A 17,624-nucleotide genomic window follows, 5' to 3' on the forward strand; every position below is an offset into this window, starting at 1 on the left:
TGCCTTGATCTTGGACTTCCAGCCTCCAGAACTGTGAGAAATAAATCCCTGTTGTTTACAAGCCCCACAGTCTGTGGTAGCCTGGGTTAGACAGGGTCTGATTAAAAAAAAAAAAAAAAAAAAAAAAAATGCCAGCTAGCAATAGGCATTTTTTTAAGTTCAAAAATGCAAAAGTAGAAGGACATAACCCCAAATATAATGCTTTGAAATCATTTTTGATGTGTCATAGTAGCATCTTTAAAGTTTTCAAATTATAGAACCTTCAACTGGTATAACGAATGCCTCAGTATAAGATATGTTAACCGGTTTCTTGAATTGTTATCTAGGGTAATTTAAGTGCAATCATGGCTTTCCATACCCTGCTTTCTACCTGCAACCATAACCTCCAATATATTGTAATTTTCTTTTTGCTTCTTGCGCCTCCGTGTCCTATTGCCTCTGCTCTCCTCATAGTTGAGGAAAACAGTCAAAAGATCAGGTGGAGAAAGTCATATAAAGCACCCAGGTAGCCCACATACACAATGATCTACACCAAATGAGAGTTCATTAAACTACCTTGTTTTAATATCATGTTGTAAATAGCTTCTTAACCCAGACATACAATCTGTGCTTTAAAAAGGTAAAGATTATTTCTTAAGACCGAATGTAAACAGATTAAATGATAAAAATAGATTCTGTTTACTGATTAATCTTTACAGTATTTATTTGCTGAATAACAAATAATATTTGTTATATTTGCAATAAACACATCACCAATTTCCTATTTATCTCTCTCCCCATAATGCCAGGTACATGGAAGTCACTCAAAAGGATACATATTAAAATGAATAACGAAGGACCCAGCGCATGGCTTCAGAGGTGTTTACTATTTGGTCAAACAAGAATTTTTTAAATTGTCAGTCATAAAGTGAAATCTACATTAACAGACGTGTTAGACGTTGATCTAATCTGCATGGTTGCTGTGTGACATCACTGTAGGGCCTGTGGGAAAATGTGATTCCTGAGATCATTGTTGGCTGTTATCCATCACTTTCCTCACTGTCAATCATGTCTCCTGAAGTGCCGTGGGACTGTGAATTGGGGTCAGGATGTTCAACTGCAGCCCAGCTTTCTATAGGTGCTAAGGGAGCAAATAGGCCCTACCACCTAAAAGAGTTACAAAAATAACCATGGTGTGTGGAAGTTTTCCTCACGGTGTGCCATATAGAAAATATGTAGACTGAACACAGAAGTCTTTCCGGATCACTCTCAATCATCCGTAAGGACTGTGTTGTCTAGTTAATCAGTCCTTGCCATACAGGGATCTGCCTGTTATTTTGCATTTATTTAAAATATCCTCTGCTAAATAATTGTGTTTATTTTTAAAAGTAAACTGCGTAAAAATTACATTGTTTCTTTCTATAAACCAACATAGTCGTTTCCTTCACAATGCAAAAATACACAGTATCCCGAAGCCGAGCGGCCCCAGCTTCACACTTTCTGCCATGTACCTTGGTGCGATTAAAACCTAAGTCATTTAAAAAAATTAATTCTGGATTTGTGTGGGATCTGGCAGAGCTTTCACTTAGCGATAAGGTATGAGATAAAGTCTGAACTTAGTAGGGCTAACAAAACTTTACTGGTATCATAATTCACATTTTTTTAGGACGGTTTTTAAAACAATCCTACAAGTCCCTAACGGGTATATAAAACGGAACAGAGGCTGTAAGCAATCTTTCTTTCCTGGGCTCATTAAGGCCTTGCAATCATTTCTATCTGTGTTGTATACATGTCGAGCCTCTTCCACATTTGAATGTACTTGTGAAATCAATGGAACAAATTAACTGAAAGAAAACCACTCTGAAACCGCGTGAGCTTTTGAGCCTGCCACGGAGGTTTAAAGGCTCATACAACCTAGCTTGTATTTTTCTCTGGGTCTGGGTGTCTAAGTGGTCATAGAATGCATGAAAGAGGAAGAAGTGGGTATTGACCAAAGATCGCGTGTACCAGTCTTTTCAGACGGGAACTGAAAACCCTTTGAAGCATTTTTCACAACAGATAATGGCTATTTAACAGATCTGAAACCAATAATCAGTTTTCTTGACCTACAGTTGAAAACAAGATTATCTTTGAACTAAATAAGATCAGCTTAAATATCCCTTTGGAGATGTTTTTATTTATTAAATGCCTTCATTAATAACACCATCTTTCACTTCCCATTACTCCAATTCGATTTCTCCTGCATACAAAGTAATGAGCAGAATGGCTGTGAATCCAGTTAACATTCCAGCATTCTGAATCATGAAGTAAGTAAAATCGGTTTTTCTTCCAGTTATCTTTTCTCTCAGCATATCGTTCATCTCTGGAAACTGAGAGAGAGAGACATTGTTAGATAACTATTGCCATCTGGTGGTAAAACGTAAAACAGTCGCCTAGAGATTTCGGCCAGGGGCGAGGGTGAGGAATTAATTCGGATGTGTAAATGTTTTAGTATAGATAGCATTAAAGGGATATCTAGCCCTATCAGACACCAACAGGAATAAAAGTATGGAAATAGTGTTCCCCAAGTGAGTGAATCAGTGGAATGGGATTTAACCTCATTTTATGCCTCCTATTTGTCTCTCTCTCTCCCCCTTACTCTCTATGCTCCATCCACACCATTCTTTCAGGACCTCAACTAGATCCACCCTCTTTCCCCCATCAAAATCTTCACACCCAGCCAAACTGCTATCTGAACTCTTCCCCCTCCAATTTTTCAGTGAGTTATGCCCTCGAGGTTTCAGCTTAAATCACACTTTCTAGCAAGATTTCCCTTAGCCCCTCCTAAGTTACATTAGATTCCTCTAACATCATCTTTCACCGCAGAGATTGCTTTTCCTCTTAGCTCACAGATTTTTTTACTTTTAATTATTTAGTCATGGAGTGTGATTTTGTTCATTGAATTTCCAGTTTCCTCTCTTTAAAGGCAGAATGCCCCACAGATGCAGGGGCTGTGCCTCCTTTCCTCACCCCAGTGTCCCCAGTGCCTTACAAATTCCAGGCCAGGCACAGGAATATCAATCAACAGTAGCTGATTAAGTCAATTTTTAGAAATCACTATGCATTTAATTCCTTCTACTTGCTCTACCCCTCACAAAATCTTAAGGTTTTTATTTTATTTTTTTAAAGATTTTATTTATTTATTTATTTGACAGAGAGAGAGACAGTGAGAGAGGGAACACAAGCAGGGGGAGTGGGAGAGGGAGAAGCAGGCTTCCTGCTGAGCAGCGAGCCCAATGCGGGGCTCAATCCCAGGACCCTGGGACCATGACCTGAGCCGAAGGCAGACGCCCAATGACTGAGCCACCCAGGCACCCCAAAATCTTAAGGTTTTTAAATAAATCATGTGCTTTTTTAGGATTGAAGGCTGTAACAATCTCATTACAGTAAAAGCAAATAAAACTCCAAGTTCTGTACTTAAAATCTACCCTCACTCAGCAAATAAACTCTACTGAAAAGGCTCCATAAGATCTGTAAATGGCGGCTTTTAAAAATATTCCAAAACCATGTGCTATATATACAATGGCACATTGTACCAAAGCATCCAAGAGGTCTCCAGAATCCCATCAATCCATGTGCCTGACTGAAGAAAGCTGTTACCAGGATCAAGTGAGTGAAAGTTGTGAAATTATTCTGAAAAAAGCAAAACTGCTATAAGGGCATATGGCATCATTTATTAGGATTATTTCCTTAAACTGAACAATTCTAATAGATTCCATTCTTATAACCGAGAAAGAAGTGATGCCCTAGCATAGATACAGCATGAGACATTAATTCTGTGAAGAAAAATATAAATGCAGTGACAGTTCCAAGAGATGAAATGCTTGCTCTGATAAGGGCCTGCAAAGAGCAAGGAACAGAGCTAGACAGTTATCATTTGGAGCTAAGAATGCGGATGAAGGAAGCTAAATTATTAAATTATGTATGTAATACATATTCAGTTCCAAATGCAAAGAAAATGTTCCTTGATTTGCATATATGGAGCACATTTTCATTTTCTAGAAAGCTGTCTATGATTCATTTGAAAATGCACAGGGCACAGGGCCATTGATATTCTCTCTCTTACACACACACATACAAAGACATAAATAAAGATGTAGACACAGTACGGACATAAACAGATACAAATATATACTGACCCAAGTCAATGTTGTTCTATTTCAATTTACCAGCTTTAGTTCAACCCAAAAGGCTGCCACTGTTTAGAACTTTGAAATAACAAAATGCTATTTACTCTAACAAGTTATTCCCTTCTAAATGTGACATCCTCACAAAAGAGGGGGGAGAGGTCCCGTGGGGACATACTATAATAGAGAACAAGGTTTACCTCCCACAAGGCAAAAAAACCTGGGGAAATATCTCTACTTCAGCAGAAGAAAATCATTTCTTTTTCTACCAATAAGATCATAGATCGAAAGATCAGTGAGAATCACTTTCAAATTACTACTAATATGAAAGAGTTATCTGTTGAGCCAGAATGTTTTAAATTACAACAGAACTTCCACACTGTGGAAAGCAGAAGGTTACCCTTAGTCAACTCATAACCCAGATGTTTCATTCTAAATTTTAAATTAAAACAAAATTTTATAATTTCTTACCATATCTGCCAGAGAAATATAGAGGAACATGCCTCCAGCAAGGGCAAATATAATATTTGGAGCAAAATTGTTGCCCACCAAAATGCCAAAAGCTAGCCCGACATAGCAGGAACACGCCGAAAGGAAATTGAATAACAAGGCTTGCCGAGTGCTCATTCCTGCGCTGAGTAGAATCACAAAGTCTCCTAGAAGAAGAAGAAAACATCAAGTGAATAGTTTGGGCTCTTTTGGGATGAGAAAAGATACGCATCAACGTCCAACCAGGGTTCCTTCATTTTGATGTATCAGTGGGATTTTTAAGAGTGTGTCGCCTAAAAGGTCTTACCTACTGAAACCAAAAGTGACTGACTTTCACAGTATGAACAGAGCCTCTTACCTAACTCATGAGGAAACTCTTCACACAGAATTGCTATAGAAGTACTGAGGCCCTGAAGAAGGGACAAGGTGCAGGAAGCCCCAATCGCCAGGCCATCTATGAAATTGTGGAGGGCGTCACTGAGCGTTATCATCCAGGCAATTGTTCCTATTTTTGAGAGTTTGGGTCCCTTCAAGCAGGTACACGAACTTGACTCCGTTTTGCCATCCTGTAAAATAACAGAAAATCAACCAACAAAATAACCAACATTTTTTTTTTTCTTAGAGAGAGAGACCAAGAAAGAGTGCGTTTGCAGGAGCTGGGGGGAAGGGGCAGAGAGCGAGAATCCCAAACAGGCTCCAAGCCCAAGCCTGACGTGGGGGCTCGATCTCACTACCACGAAATCACTACCTGAGCAGAAATCAAGAGTCCCACACCCAACCCACTGAGCCACCCAGGTGCCCCAATAACCAACATTTCTTGAAAGTCTCAGAGATACACAAAAGTAAGAGATGTGTTATATATTCAGAAAGACACACAGTTCCAACAGAGAGTCTTTCATAGTGGTTAAGAACTCCTAATCATTTACAATAACAACAAAATGACAACAAAAACTTATGGTAGGGAAAAAGGAAATGAATAGGTTGACAGGCCTTGAACAAGCCACTTAAAAGACATTTTACTTTGGGTTCCCCTTAAAAAAAATCCTTTTGATTTGTATGAACAATTCTTACTATTGCCTTCCTAAAATGCAACAGATACTAACCTAAGAATTCAATTCATTTGCATACTGAAATAAAGGAAGTTTTCCAAAGACTAAATTTAAAGTCTTTTTCCATGTTACAATGTACAGGTGAAATCCATATTTAAAGCACAATGACATCAAAGAACGTTTACTTGTAATCCCTCCTATGTTATCTGAGCAGGTAATCTGGGCCTCAGTTTCTTCAATTGTGAAATGAGGTAATGTACTAAATGATACATTTTTCAATGACTTACTAAGTTTCCATTGTGTTCCAAAGTAGCGTGTTGGGTGATTAAGCTGTAACGTGTTTCCTATCAGCTCTAAATTTCAAAGAGTCTCTTAACACATTTCATGAAATGTGATGGAACAGGCTTGCCTTTGCACTAACACCTCTTTCCATTTTGCAACAATAATAAAAACAGAAAATCCTACAACAAAACCTTTGTAAGAATTTAGATTTCCATGAAATTTACAAAATTGTATAAAATCAAATACCAAACGCCAACTAAAGCATTTTCCAGAAACTGGAGAAAAAGATAATAAAATGCAAATTTGTTTTTAAGTAGGGAAGCAATTTACAATTAACTGGAGAACATTTGTTCCAAATTCTCCTCCCCTCAACTCTACCTCAACAGTTAATCTACATATTTATTGAGCATCTGCAATTTGTAAGACAGTGTGCTGAATGCTATGGGGAGTGCCCAGAAGTGGGAAATACAACTTGTGTCTTCAAGAAGTGTATTTATATTGGAGAAACAAGATGTAAAGAATATGACTGACTATTTAAAAATCGTTCAGTATACATCCGGATGAGAAGGGCTGCCTTCAAAGCCATCATCTGAGAGGTTTTCGGTTTATTCCAATGTTGCTTCATTGTTCAAAACACTTTGGGGCCTGCTCTTTCAGAATTGACTAGATCTTGCAATACACCTTTTCACTGTGTCATTAGCAGCAAATCTTCATCTTTGGGGGATGTGTTTGTGTGTAGACACAGCCAAAAGTCACTTGGAGCCACTAAATTCTTAAATTCACACGGAAGGAGGGAGGACTGTTACTCGTCGTAGCAGTGGTTGTAGAAGTAGCGGGAGCTGTAATAGTAGGAGGAGGAGACACCGCAAAGGCAAATAGCATGTATCACGTGCCAGGCACTGCTCTAAGTACTTAAGATATTTAATTCCTTTCGAACAATTCTGTGAATTAAGGTCTATTATTATCATCATTCTAGAGTTGAAGAAACTGAAACACAGAAATGTTGGTGAGCTTACCGAGGGATGCAAAAGCAATAAGTGGACTATTTTTAGTAACTGTTTTACTACTCCAGATTTATGGGGGGTGGGTGGATACTTCTTGTTCGAAATAGGCTCTGAAGGCAATTCACAAGGAGAATACCCCCTTTCTCTCAAAAAAAAAAAAAACTCTTCTAAACACTTGAAGCAATGCCAGAGTAAGTGTTCAATCTCCTTTCATTTTAAAGGTAAATCTCAGCAGCATAAAAAGAATTCCATCTGCTCTTCAAATGTGGTCTTTTTACTTTACAGTGTTAAAAGATAAACCGAAGTAAATTTAAAGCTTTAAGGGTTCATTTGAAAAAAAGTGATTCAAACTGGGCAGTGTCAAACCGGATGTGGTTAGGGGCACTCCATCGACAGGAGCTCAGGGAGAGACTTTTACAGAGAAAAGGCAGAAGCAAAGCAAGAAAACTATTGATTGGCTGTAACTTAACGCCCAGCTGCCTTTTCGTGACCAATTGTCTTTAGGTTTCAATTTCATAACCTTGGGACATTTACAGGCTTATGATTTGTTTATATAGGCTGCCAAGGATTAGAGCACCCCAGTTTAATGGCCTCCTTATTTAATCAATTTAACGATACATCATAAATGGACAACACAATCATGATTTAGTACAGGTCATATGGGTGACTTGGGTAAGAAATGCCCCAGAGCAGGAAGCAATAATTGCCAAAGAAGAAACAAAAGTGGTTATGAGAAAAGCCATAGAGGAAGAGACCTTGGCTTTGCAAAAACTTATGCCAAGAGACACTTAATAAGACCAATTGTTTTCATCTTCCAATTTGGTTTACCTAATCAAATATTTATAATGTCTTTATTTATTTGTGAGGATTTAGGGAAAAGATTAAAAGACCAAATCTTGACTACCTGATATTATGTACAGAATCTGTATACAAACTCCTTTAATTCTGAAAAAGAAATTCAATTAATATATCAGGCATGATTATCTTACCTCTATTAGTACAGATATTATTGACTGTATTTCTTACCTCTAAGTACAGATATTATTGACTGTATTTCTTATGCTCTATAAGCTTATGTGTCAAATGACACTGCTGGGTAGGTTAACAGCCATACATTTTTAATATTTTTGGAACAAACATAAGTTGGCGAACATTCACGAAGAGCTTGTTTTTAATTCACCTGATACTAAGTCACTGAGCAAAGAAAACACTAAATTTAAGTCCCTCTAGTTAAGTTAGTGAGTATTCTCTCTCCTTTTCTTTATTTTTGTTTGCTGTTGTTGTCATTGTTTGCTTGCTTCTGTGACTTACATAGTACATTTAAGGCTGTTTCTTTTTCTTTTTTTTTCCCCCCTATGGCTATTTTTTTTAGGCTATTTTCTTTAGGCTGTTTCTAACCTCAGCCATGATGAGGCAATTCAATCTAGTGAAAAGACCTTAGTTCTGACACCCAGGAAAACCAAGTTCTAACTTGGCTCTGACAGGAATTACTGTGTAATCATCAGCAAGACTATTAACATCTCTCATCTTAGTTATTCATGGAAATAAAAGTCAAAGTGAAAGTCCAGACTACTCAGAATGGGGGGATGGGGAAGAATATCATGGATCAAAGTTATAAGAGTAGAGGGGAGACTAGAATCCCCATGTAAGTATAGAGGGGAAGAAGCAAAAAGGAAAAGGAAAACAAAGTACTAAGAAAATCAAAATTAAGAAATCCAGTAGACTTAATGCAGAATCCTTATGTTTAAGCAAAGAGGAGGAAGATTAAAAGAGGAGGAGGGCGAGGCGCCTGGGTGGCTCAGTGGTTAAGCGTCTGCCTTCGGCTCGGGTCATGGTCCCAGGGTCCTGGGATCGAGCCCCGCATCGGGCTCCCTGCTCCGCGGGAAGCCTGCTTCTCCCTCTCCCACTCCCCCTGCTTGTGTTCCCTCTCTCGCTGTGTCTCTCTCTGTCAAATAAATAAATAAAATCTTTAAAAAAACAAAAAGAGGAGGAGGGCATAAGGAGCAGAGAATGAAGAACATAAGGGGAAGGTGGTATGGTATGCCGGGGGGCCGGAGGAAGAGAAATAGAAGAGTAAGATACGGAGGATGGAGAAAAAGAGTAAAAAGGAAGAAGTGGACGAGAACAAGAAGCAGGGGGAGGAGGAGGAGGAAGATAAGGAAAGAAAAGAGGACTTAGCTATCCTTTAGTAAGATATGAATCCTATAAATATGGCTTACATGTGCAGTGAAGTATTACAGAGTAGTAGAAACAATGAATGCCTATATATCTCCACATGTAAAGATGTCCAAAACACAGTGTTGAGGTAAAATGTGTGTGTGTGTGTGTGTGTGTGTGTGTGTGTGTGTCTATCTCAGCATGGACAACATTTTGTTAAAATAAATATTATTATATAATTCCATGAAGGCCTAAGTGCAAATATATTTGGAACGATATTTACAAAATTGGTAATCACAGTTCTCCTTGGGAGAGAGTATTGTGGGTAATCCTTGAGGGCTTTTTTCCTCTTATGGGTGTTCTGGATTTTTTTTGCATTTATTACAAATCATTTTAATACTCAGAAAACAAAACATTCAAGCCATGGGATGAGAAATAGCAAGAGGGAAAAGTGAACTTGTCATGATTCAGGAGTTATCATCAGCAAACAAGGTAAAGCTGGAGAATCAGGCTGCCAGCCAGATTTTGTCTGCATTGAAAAGAGTATGTATTGTCCTATGAAAATTAAACTTTTTTCGTTGGGTTAATGGTTGCAAAGACCAGCATGAGCACAGTCAGATCTCATTTGGCATTTGGGGAGGCAAAATGAACCATGATTAATGAAAATGTTCTTATGGTTTATTGTCTATATGTCTACATTGATAAGAAGGTAAAAGTGAACAACCATTCCAGGTAAAAGTTAAATTCCAAATTCTAAATCCCATGGTAAAAGAATTTTGCCGAGGAAGAACTCTGATAAAAATAAAACCAAACCAAAAAGGAAAGGAGCAACCCACCAAAAAGCATAACGAAGATGGTAAAAGGAAGTATAAATAACAACAAAAGATGAAAGTTATATGCAAAGAAATACATAAATTCTATGTCCATGAAAAAGAAATTAATGTAATAAAAATAAAAATAATAAAATGACATTTTAAGAGGCTGCAGATAAGGGGAAGGGGTGAGGTTTAAGGAGAGGAGCACTGAGTGCAAGCTAGCTTAATGACTGAAGGATATGTACCTTGGCATCAAATTGGCATGAGTTTGAGTAATGGCTCCTTAATCTCTTTGTGCCTATAGAAAGTTACTTGGGTCCTAGCTAATCCAATAAGACAAGAAAAGTAAATAAAAGGCATACACATGTTGGAAAGAAAGAAATAAAACTGTCTTTGTTGGTAAATGACATGACTGTTTACATAGAAAATCCAAAAGAAATGACCAAAAAAAGCTCCAAGAACTAATAAGCAATTATGGCAAGGATGTACAAGGTTAATATACAAAAGTCAATTACTTTCCTGTATAACAGCAATGAATAAGTGGAACTTGAATTTAAAATCACAATGCCATTTACAGCGACACCCCCCTAAAAATGACTAGATAGAAATCTAACAAAATATGTACAAGGTCTGTATGAGGAAAAGCACAAAACTCTAATAAAAGAAATCAAAGAAGAACTAAGTAGATGGAGAGATATTTTATGTTTATGGATTGGAAGACTCAATATTGTCAAGATGTTATTTCTTCCCAATGTGACCTATAGATTCAGTGCAATCCCCATCAAAATCCTGGCAAGTTATTTTGTGGGTATTTGTCTTTCTAAAATTTATATGGAAAGGCAAATACCTAGAATAGCCCACACAACATTGAAGGAATAGAACAAAGTTGGAGGACTCACAGTACCTGACTTAGACTTACTAATAAAGCTACAATAATCAAGACAGTGTGATAATGGTGAAAGAACAAAGAGATCAAGAAAATAGAGAGTCCAGAAATAGACTCATAAATATGGTCAACTCACTTTTAACAAAGGAGCAAAGGCAGAGCAATGGAGAAAAGATAGTCCTTCAACAAATGGTGCTAGAACCAGTGGACATCCACAAGCAAACAAACAAAAAATCTAGATACCTTACATCCTTCACAAAAATTAACTCAAAAGGGATCATAGACCTAAATGCAAATGCAAAACTATAAAACTCCTTGAAAATAACATAGGAGAAAACCTAGATAACCTTGAGTAGAGCAATGAATTTTTAGATACACCAAAAACACAACACATGAAAGAAATAACTGGTAACCTGAACTTCATTAAAATTAAAAACTTCTGCTCTGCCAAAGACAATGTCAACAGAATGGAATGACAAGCCACAGACTGAGAGAAAATACTTGCAAAAGATACATCCAACAGAGAACAGTTAAAATATACAAAGAACTCTTAAAACTAAACAATAAGAAAACAACCTGATTTTAAAATGGACCAAAGACCTTAACAGACACCTTACCAAAGGAAATATACATAGCACATGGGCAAAACTTTTAGGTGTAGTGTTAAACTTCATGTAAAAGAAATGACTGAGATATAGACCTATACTAACTGGTGGGTGGGTGCTAGGAAGTTGGCTAGGTTGTCAGAAACTTCCAAAAACCACAGTTGGACATTGGTCGCAAGGAGATCTGGACAGAAATATACAGATGGACCTCTTACAAAAGGCATAGAGTGTGAAGATGATCTCATGAGAGATCATCACAGAGGGTAGTCTCAATAATAAAGTGAACAAGAAGATCTAACTGTAAACATCACTTGGTATCTTTCATTAGCCATTCTAATGTTGGTTTAATGGGTCCATAAACAAAGGGGTCAGAATAGAGGGAATGGTGACTATTCACAGCTCAGCATTCTCTTCTTCTAGCCAGCGTTGATCTGGCTTGCACCGAAGAAGGTCCAACCTGTCCAAAACCAGGATTGATGCTGAACCTCTAAAAAGGCATCACCACCCAATGGGATAGGAAGGCCCAGCTGGCTATACGTAGAGGCAGGATGACTACATTGATGATCCCTTCCATCCTAATGAGGTACTCTTTGGACTCAGAAAGATAGACATATGTAATATGTCTTACCTGCTTTCAGTGTTTCTGCTAGCATCATCATTCATGGATTTATAGTATGCCTGATATATAGCCAAGATAACCTATATAAATTGTCTCCAAACCATTTTGCATCAAAGCAAGTGAGACCATCGGCTCAATCCTTAGAATTCACATGTCCTATCACTTTCCCCTTCATAGAATAAACAGCCTGATAGAATTACGGAATGCCCCAGTGAAGGCCCAGCTAAAGTGTAAGCCAAGAGATAAAATCCTGAAAGATTGGAGCTCTGCCCACAGAATGAAGATATGTGCCTTATACCAGCAGCCAAATATACGGGACTATCACTGCTATAGGGATGCACAGGTCCAGTGGAGGTTAGGGTGGCCCATTTCGTGTTTACACCTAATAACTCACCTGATGGATTCTTGCTTTCTGTCCCCAAAACCTTAGACTTGGTGAGTTTGAAGGTCCTAATATCCAAAGGAATAATTCATCCACCAGAAAACATGGTCATTTTCTGATTCACTGGAAGTGGAGATTAACCCCAGGAAATTCAAGGTTCTTTATATCCATAAACCATAGGTAGATGAGGAAGTCACTATATATTGTCTAGGATAATGGCACCCAATGATCAGGAAAACCTGAGTTTTTGCTACAGAATAAAGATAAGAACAATGTTTGGAACTCAGGAAATTTAGTGGGGCATTTCTTATACTCCCCTTCCAATGATCCTCGTCAAGGAAGAAGAGCAACAACCCAGTGAAGACCAGACCACCAAGGACTCAGATCTGGCAGGAATGAAGGTCTGGGTCCCCACAATTGGAAAAGGACCTTACCAGTCAAGGTGATATCAGACAGTGAGTTAAATACAGAAGTTTAGTGGAAGGAGGCACTATAATTACCAGCATAGGCCTTATAACCATCTACAGAGGTTAGGACTAGCTATTATTTAAATTTATATTCCTTAATTGCATCTCTTCTCCCTATCTCCGGTCCCCTGGTATTTTATATGAAGAATACTGGTGGTGGCCAACATTTTAATTCTAGATTGCATATTACTGAATTGCTATCACACGGGGACGATACACCACACAGTTGTTGATGGGGATTCACACAGTCTCTGTGTTGGGGACATGCATTTTTCACCCAGATGAAGGGAAAGAGTGGAGGCTGACAGAAAAAAAGGGGTGGAGTATACCACGTATCTTTCATTTCCCCTTCCAGATCCACTTTCCACCCTTCTTGTTCCAGTTCTCTGCTCTAGGAGACCAGTATCAACTGTGTCAAAGGGCTCCCATGTTCCTGGCTTCTAGTTGGTTCCAAACAAAGGGCTCTAACATAAAATTGGAGGGAAAGAGGAGAGGGAGACCAAGGTACTTATTCCCTGGGCTCCTTACTTCAGGGGTAACGAGCTGGCTATGTCCTTAATTAAAGATCACTGTTCCACATACAGTGCTTACCTGTACAAAACTATGTCCTAGGTTCTAGCAACTTCTTCCTTCCCTTTTCCCTTTGATTATTCTTAGCTTGATAAGATTATCCATAGCTCCACTATTCCAAGTCCCAGTTTTACTGCACTCTCCCTTGTGGCTCACTTACACCTTGCTCAAAGTTTTGTAAATTGTCCCTTTCCTATTTATTATTTATCCTTAACTGAATGTGCCACCTCTTTCTGGAAAGAACATGACTGATTTAAAGTCTAATGCTCTTTCCACACAGAATGCTCACAGACTCTACATATGCCATTAAATATATCTTAATGGGAAAAATTACAAAAAAGATTAAATAGATATAAAGATATCATAAAGAGTTAAAGGTGCCATACAAACGTAAAATTTTAGGGGTGTCGGGGTGGATCAATCGGTTAAGCATCCCACTCTTGATTTCAACTCAGGTCATGATCTCAGGGTTGTGAGATCCAGCCCCACATCGGGCTCCGTACTGGGGTGGAGGCTGCTTAAGATTCTCCCTCTCTCTTTCCTTCTGCCTCTCTCGCTCCCTCCCTCTCTAAAAAGAAAATGCAAATGTAAAATTTTAGTGGGCTTTGCTTTTATGACTGTATTTTATAGTAATCTTGATGTACTTTATAGCTGATGGTTCCTTCGTTCTCCTTTGGCCCAAAAAAGTCAGTCTCAGATCACTATAACCAAAATGAAACTTCATATAAGAAAAGAAGAAATCAATTTTATCTTTAATGTACGCAACCAAACATAATTCAAATGTGCTTAGTCTCTTGTTTTAGGAAAATCTCATACCTATTTCCAAAACTCCCCTTGCTAATGAAAATAACCATTAACAGGAAAATAACAATTTCCAGAAACCTTGAAAATTGTTTCCTTTCCCTCCATCCCTTCAGTGGAATGTGAGTAAAGTTGTTTTGGTCTTTAGGAGTTGAAATAATTGCCTTTCATTTTCAGCCGGGACCATATCATTTTACCGTCTTGAAAAAAATTACTTAGGAGAAATCTGACAGGTTTTCAAGAAATATGCTACTATTTTGCCAATGGAATTTAAAGTATACACTAATAAGTATTTGCAGTTATCCTAATGGACCATTTACACCACTCTAAAAGGTTGCCTACTGCTACGACAGATGGGGATAGCGTTAATGCTCTCTGATACGTTCGGGAAGCAGGATATCATTTCTTATAAAAAGCCTGTATAATGTGTGTCCCAGCCCACACAACTCTCGTTGTTACTGAGAAGTCTTAAAGGGAGTCAGGAGGCACCAGGAAACTGGTTAAGTTTTAAAGTAAGCTGCAGAATGTTGCTGGGCTCTTGAAAAGTAGTGTTCCAAAAATCCAGGAATATCTCCATTGCTCAGCATCAGAACTTCCAGAATAGTTCAGACAAGGAAAGACTGGTAGGGTGGGCTGTGGTAGAGGAACCAGCCCCATGTGGGAGCTGCCGAACCTGTAATTACTGTTTGACACAAGTTATGGCAAAAGAACTGAAATGTAGAAGATTCCACCTAATGTAATACAAATGACTGATTAATCAGCCTTCAAAAGATGAAGGAGTGCTCTCTTATGGGCAGAGAAGATCTAGAAATGCACACGCCTTAGGGCAAGAAGTTTGGGAAAAGTGAAAAGAGACAAGGAAGGAAAGATGACAGGAGGGATGAGAGCAAGGGCTAACTGCCGTCGCTGTGACCAAGCAGGTAACTAGGACCCTAGAGGAGGTGTTGGGAAATAGGCAATTGGTGGGAAGTCGAAAGGAAAATAAGCACCAGAGAGTTAGAAATCAAAAGGGGCTCTCTGTGAGGGAGCAGCCAGCAATCCGGTCTATATCTCAGTAGTTCAGGAAAACAGAGGCTCTCTCTACTTCATATTTGGGAAGTGAGGAGTGGGAATGCACAGGGGATAAGGGTAGCAGGACCTCGTTCTCTCTTAAAGATGTCACTATGACACTCTGAAGATTTGCTCACCAGTTTAAAAAGAAGTTTTATAGTGGGGAATTGAGCATGGAAGATACAGGACATACTCACTGGCCCAGAACAGTAATAATGACAACATTAGTAGTACAAGTTATTTACTCTTCCCAACGTGGTTATTATGCCCATTTTACAGATGAGAAAAGTGAGGTATGAAGAGGTTAAATAATACACCCAAAGTTATACCTCTAAAAAAGAGTAGAGACAGGTTTTAACACCTATGCCAAACATGCATGGCTGTGATCTCCAGCAGATGAGGAATTTTATCTTCTTTCTTGTTCGCCCCTGTTCACCCAGTATCTAGCACTGCTGCAGGCATTCTGAATATTTGTTGTCTGAAGAAATTAAGGTGTAATAATAGTAAAAGTACATTTTCTCTCACGACAGGCTCACAAATCGTTGTAATGTGAAGCATCCATTCCAATCTCGCCAAAGAGCAAACACATGGACACTTACACACAACGTTGAAAAGGGTGTGCACTGATGAATGTTCATTCATCAATTCTAAATTGGTTCATCTACATTAAAAAACTCTACAAGTGCAGAAGTGTTTCTGTTGTCTTTTGTTTAATTTGCCAATTCTTTGTGACTAAAAGTTGTGGAGGCAGATCAAAAGCTCCTGGAGGACAAGGATTTGTTTTCATTTCAGCCCAGAGTTTAACATTAGTAGGTGTTCAGTAAGTGTGTTCTTTAAATAAATGATGGGGAATGGGGACTTGTTTTGCTAAACCGAGTGGACAAGTGGAATGTGGGAATGACATTCTCACCAACAGATCTGAAAGTGCTCCCACCTCCATCCTAGGAACCATTAAAAGGCAGAAGATTTTTATCAGCAGCCATCTTGCATCTCACTTTGGGAGACTGACACATTTTTCAGAAGATTGTTGGAGAAGGGAGCATAAAAATAAAAGTAGTAGCAACAAAGGCAATGAACACTGTGGAGTGCTTACTGTTTGCAAAGCACTCTCCTGAATGACATGAGATGAGTACTTCTAATACCCTAGTCACAGATGAAGTGATGAGAATACTACAGGAAAGGACTTGACCAAAACCACAAAACTAACAATGGAAAAAGCCAGGACTCGAGCCCACATGATTTGGCTCCTAAGCTCATGCAATAAAAACCAGAGACTGCTCAAAAGAACTGAGTTTTTCAGATAAGAATTTCTGAGTTCAGTAGTTTGTTACTACAGCAATGGATTATTTTACTGCTGTCACCAGCCTCCATCTTGTTAGATACCAATGATTCAAGTACCTCTGGTTTTGAGTAGAATACACTAAGCTGGTGTTCTGAGGTTTGCTAACACTTCATACACACTGAAAATACTTCCAGTCATTGAGGGAAAAAGACACCATCCTTGGGCTTTCAAATCCACCATCTGTTGTCTCCAGACCACATTATGGATGGAAATTTTTTCACTGCCCTTCCAAGCACCTATTTGAGATTATTGATATATTTAAATGTTAGAATACAGTAAAACTTGAAGAAAGAATCACATCTTGAATTTTCTCCAGTGTCTTTTTTACCAGCATCCACTGTGCTCTAGCTACTCTGACCTTCTTCTATTCCTAAAACCCACCAAACGCTTTCCCACCCTAGAGACCCATGCGGGCTGTTCCCTCAGCCATGACCTTTTCTCCCTCATCTTTGCATGGATAGCTGCTTCTTCTGGCTCAGATTTTAGCTTAAATGTGTCCCTGGCCACCCAAACTACTAAAGTAGCCACCCAGACATCATCACACCACCACATTTTAATTTCCTCAACATCATGTGCAACCCTAGGACATTGAACTGTGAGACCCCTGGAATAAAAAAGAGTGCCGGAAAGCAGGAACATTTTCTAACTTGCCACAGTGTAAGCAGGGCATAGAACAGAGCCTGGCACTGGGCAGGTGATCACAGCATACGTGATAAGTGAGTGAATGACAGGATGAATAAATGAATACTACCTCCTACCCTTTAATACAGCTTCACTGATTTGACCTATAGACTAGAATGTCATTCAGAACATGAAATGTTACCACAAAAGCCCCAGTTTAAAATTGCCATTCTTGGGGCGCCTTGGTGGCTCAGTTGGTTAAGCTTCTGAGTCTTGATTTCAGCTCAGGTCATGATCTCAGAGTCCTGGGATAGAGACCCCGCGGTGGGCTCCGTGCCCA

The 17,624-nt window shown here is 38.8% G+C and overlaps 1 protein-coding gene across 3 annotated transcripts in view; it reads right to left on the reverse strand.

Moving 5' to 3' along the window:
• Positions 1 to 542: 542 nt before the first annotated feature.
• Positions 543 to 17,624, reverse strand: part of SLC39A8 (solute carrier family 39 member 8) — a 70,080-nt gene continuing 52,998 nt past the window's right edge. For all 3 annotated transcript variants that reach the window (XM_025873556.2, XM_073892040.1, XM_073892041.1), the window contains exons 7-9: positions 4,993 to 5,200; positions 4,617 to 4,801; positions 543 to 2,348 (exon numbers count right to left, since the gene is read on the reverse strand). In XM_025873556.2, coding sequence (XP_025729341.1) covers positions 2,199 to 2,348; positions 4,617 to 4,801; positions 4,993 to 5,200 — 543 coding nt within the window. In that variant the 3' untranslated portion in view covers positions 543 to 2,198. The remainder of the gene's footprint in view (positions 2,349 to 4,616; positions 4,802 to 4,992; positions 5,201 to 17,624) is intronic.

Source organism: Callorhinus ursinus, unplaced genomic scaffold (assembly GCF_003265705.2).
Source record: "Callorhinus ursinus isolate GAN/ISIS: 27379988/994484 unplaced genomic scaffold, GSC_fseal_2.0 scaffold4, whole genome shotgun sequence".
Classification (NCBI taxonomy): domain Eukaryota; kingdom Metazoa; phylum Chordata; class Mammalia; order Carnivora; family Otariidae; genus Callorhinus; species Callorhinus ursinus.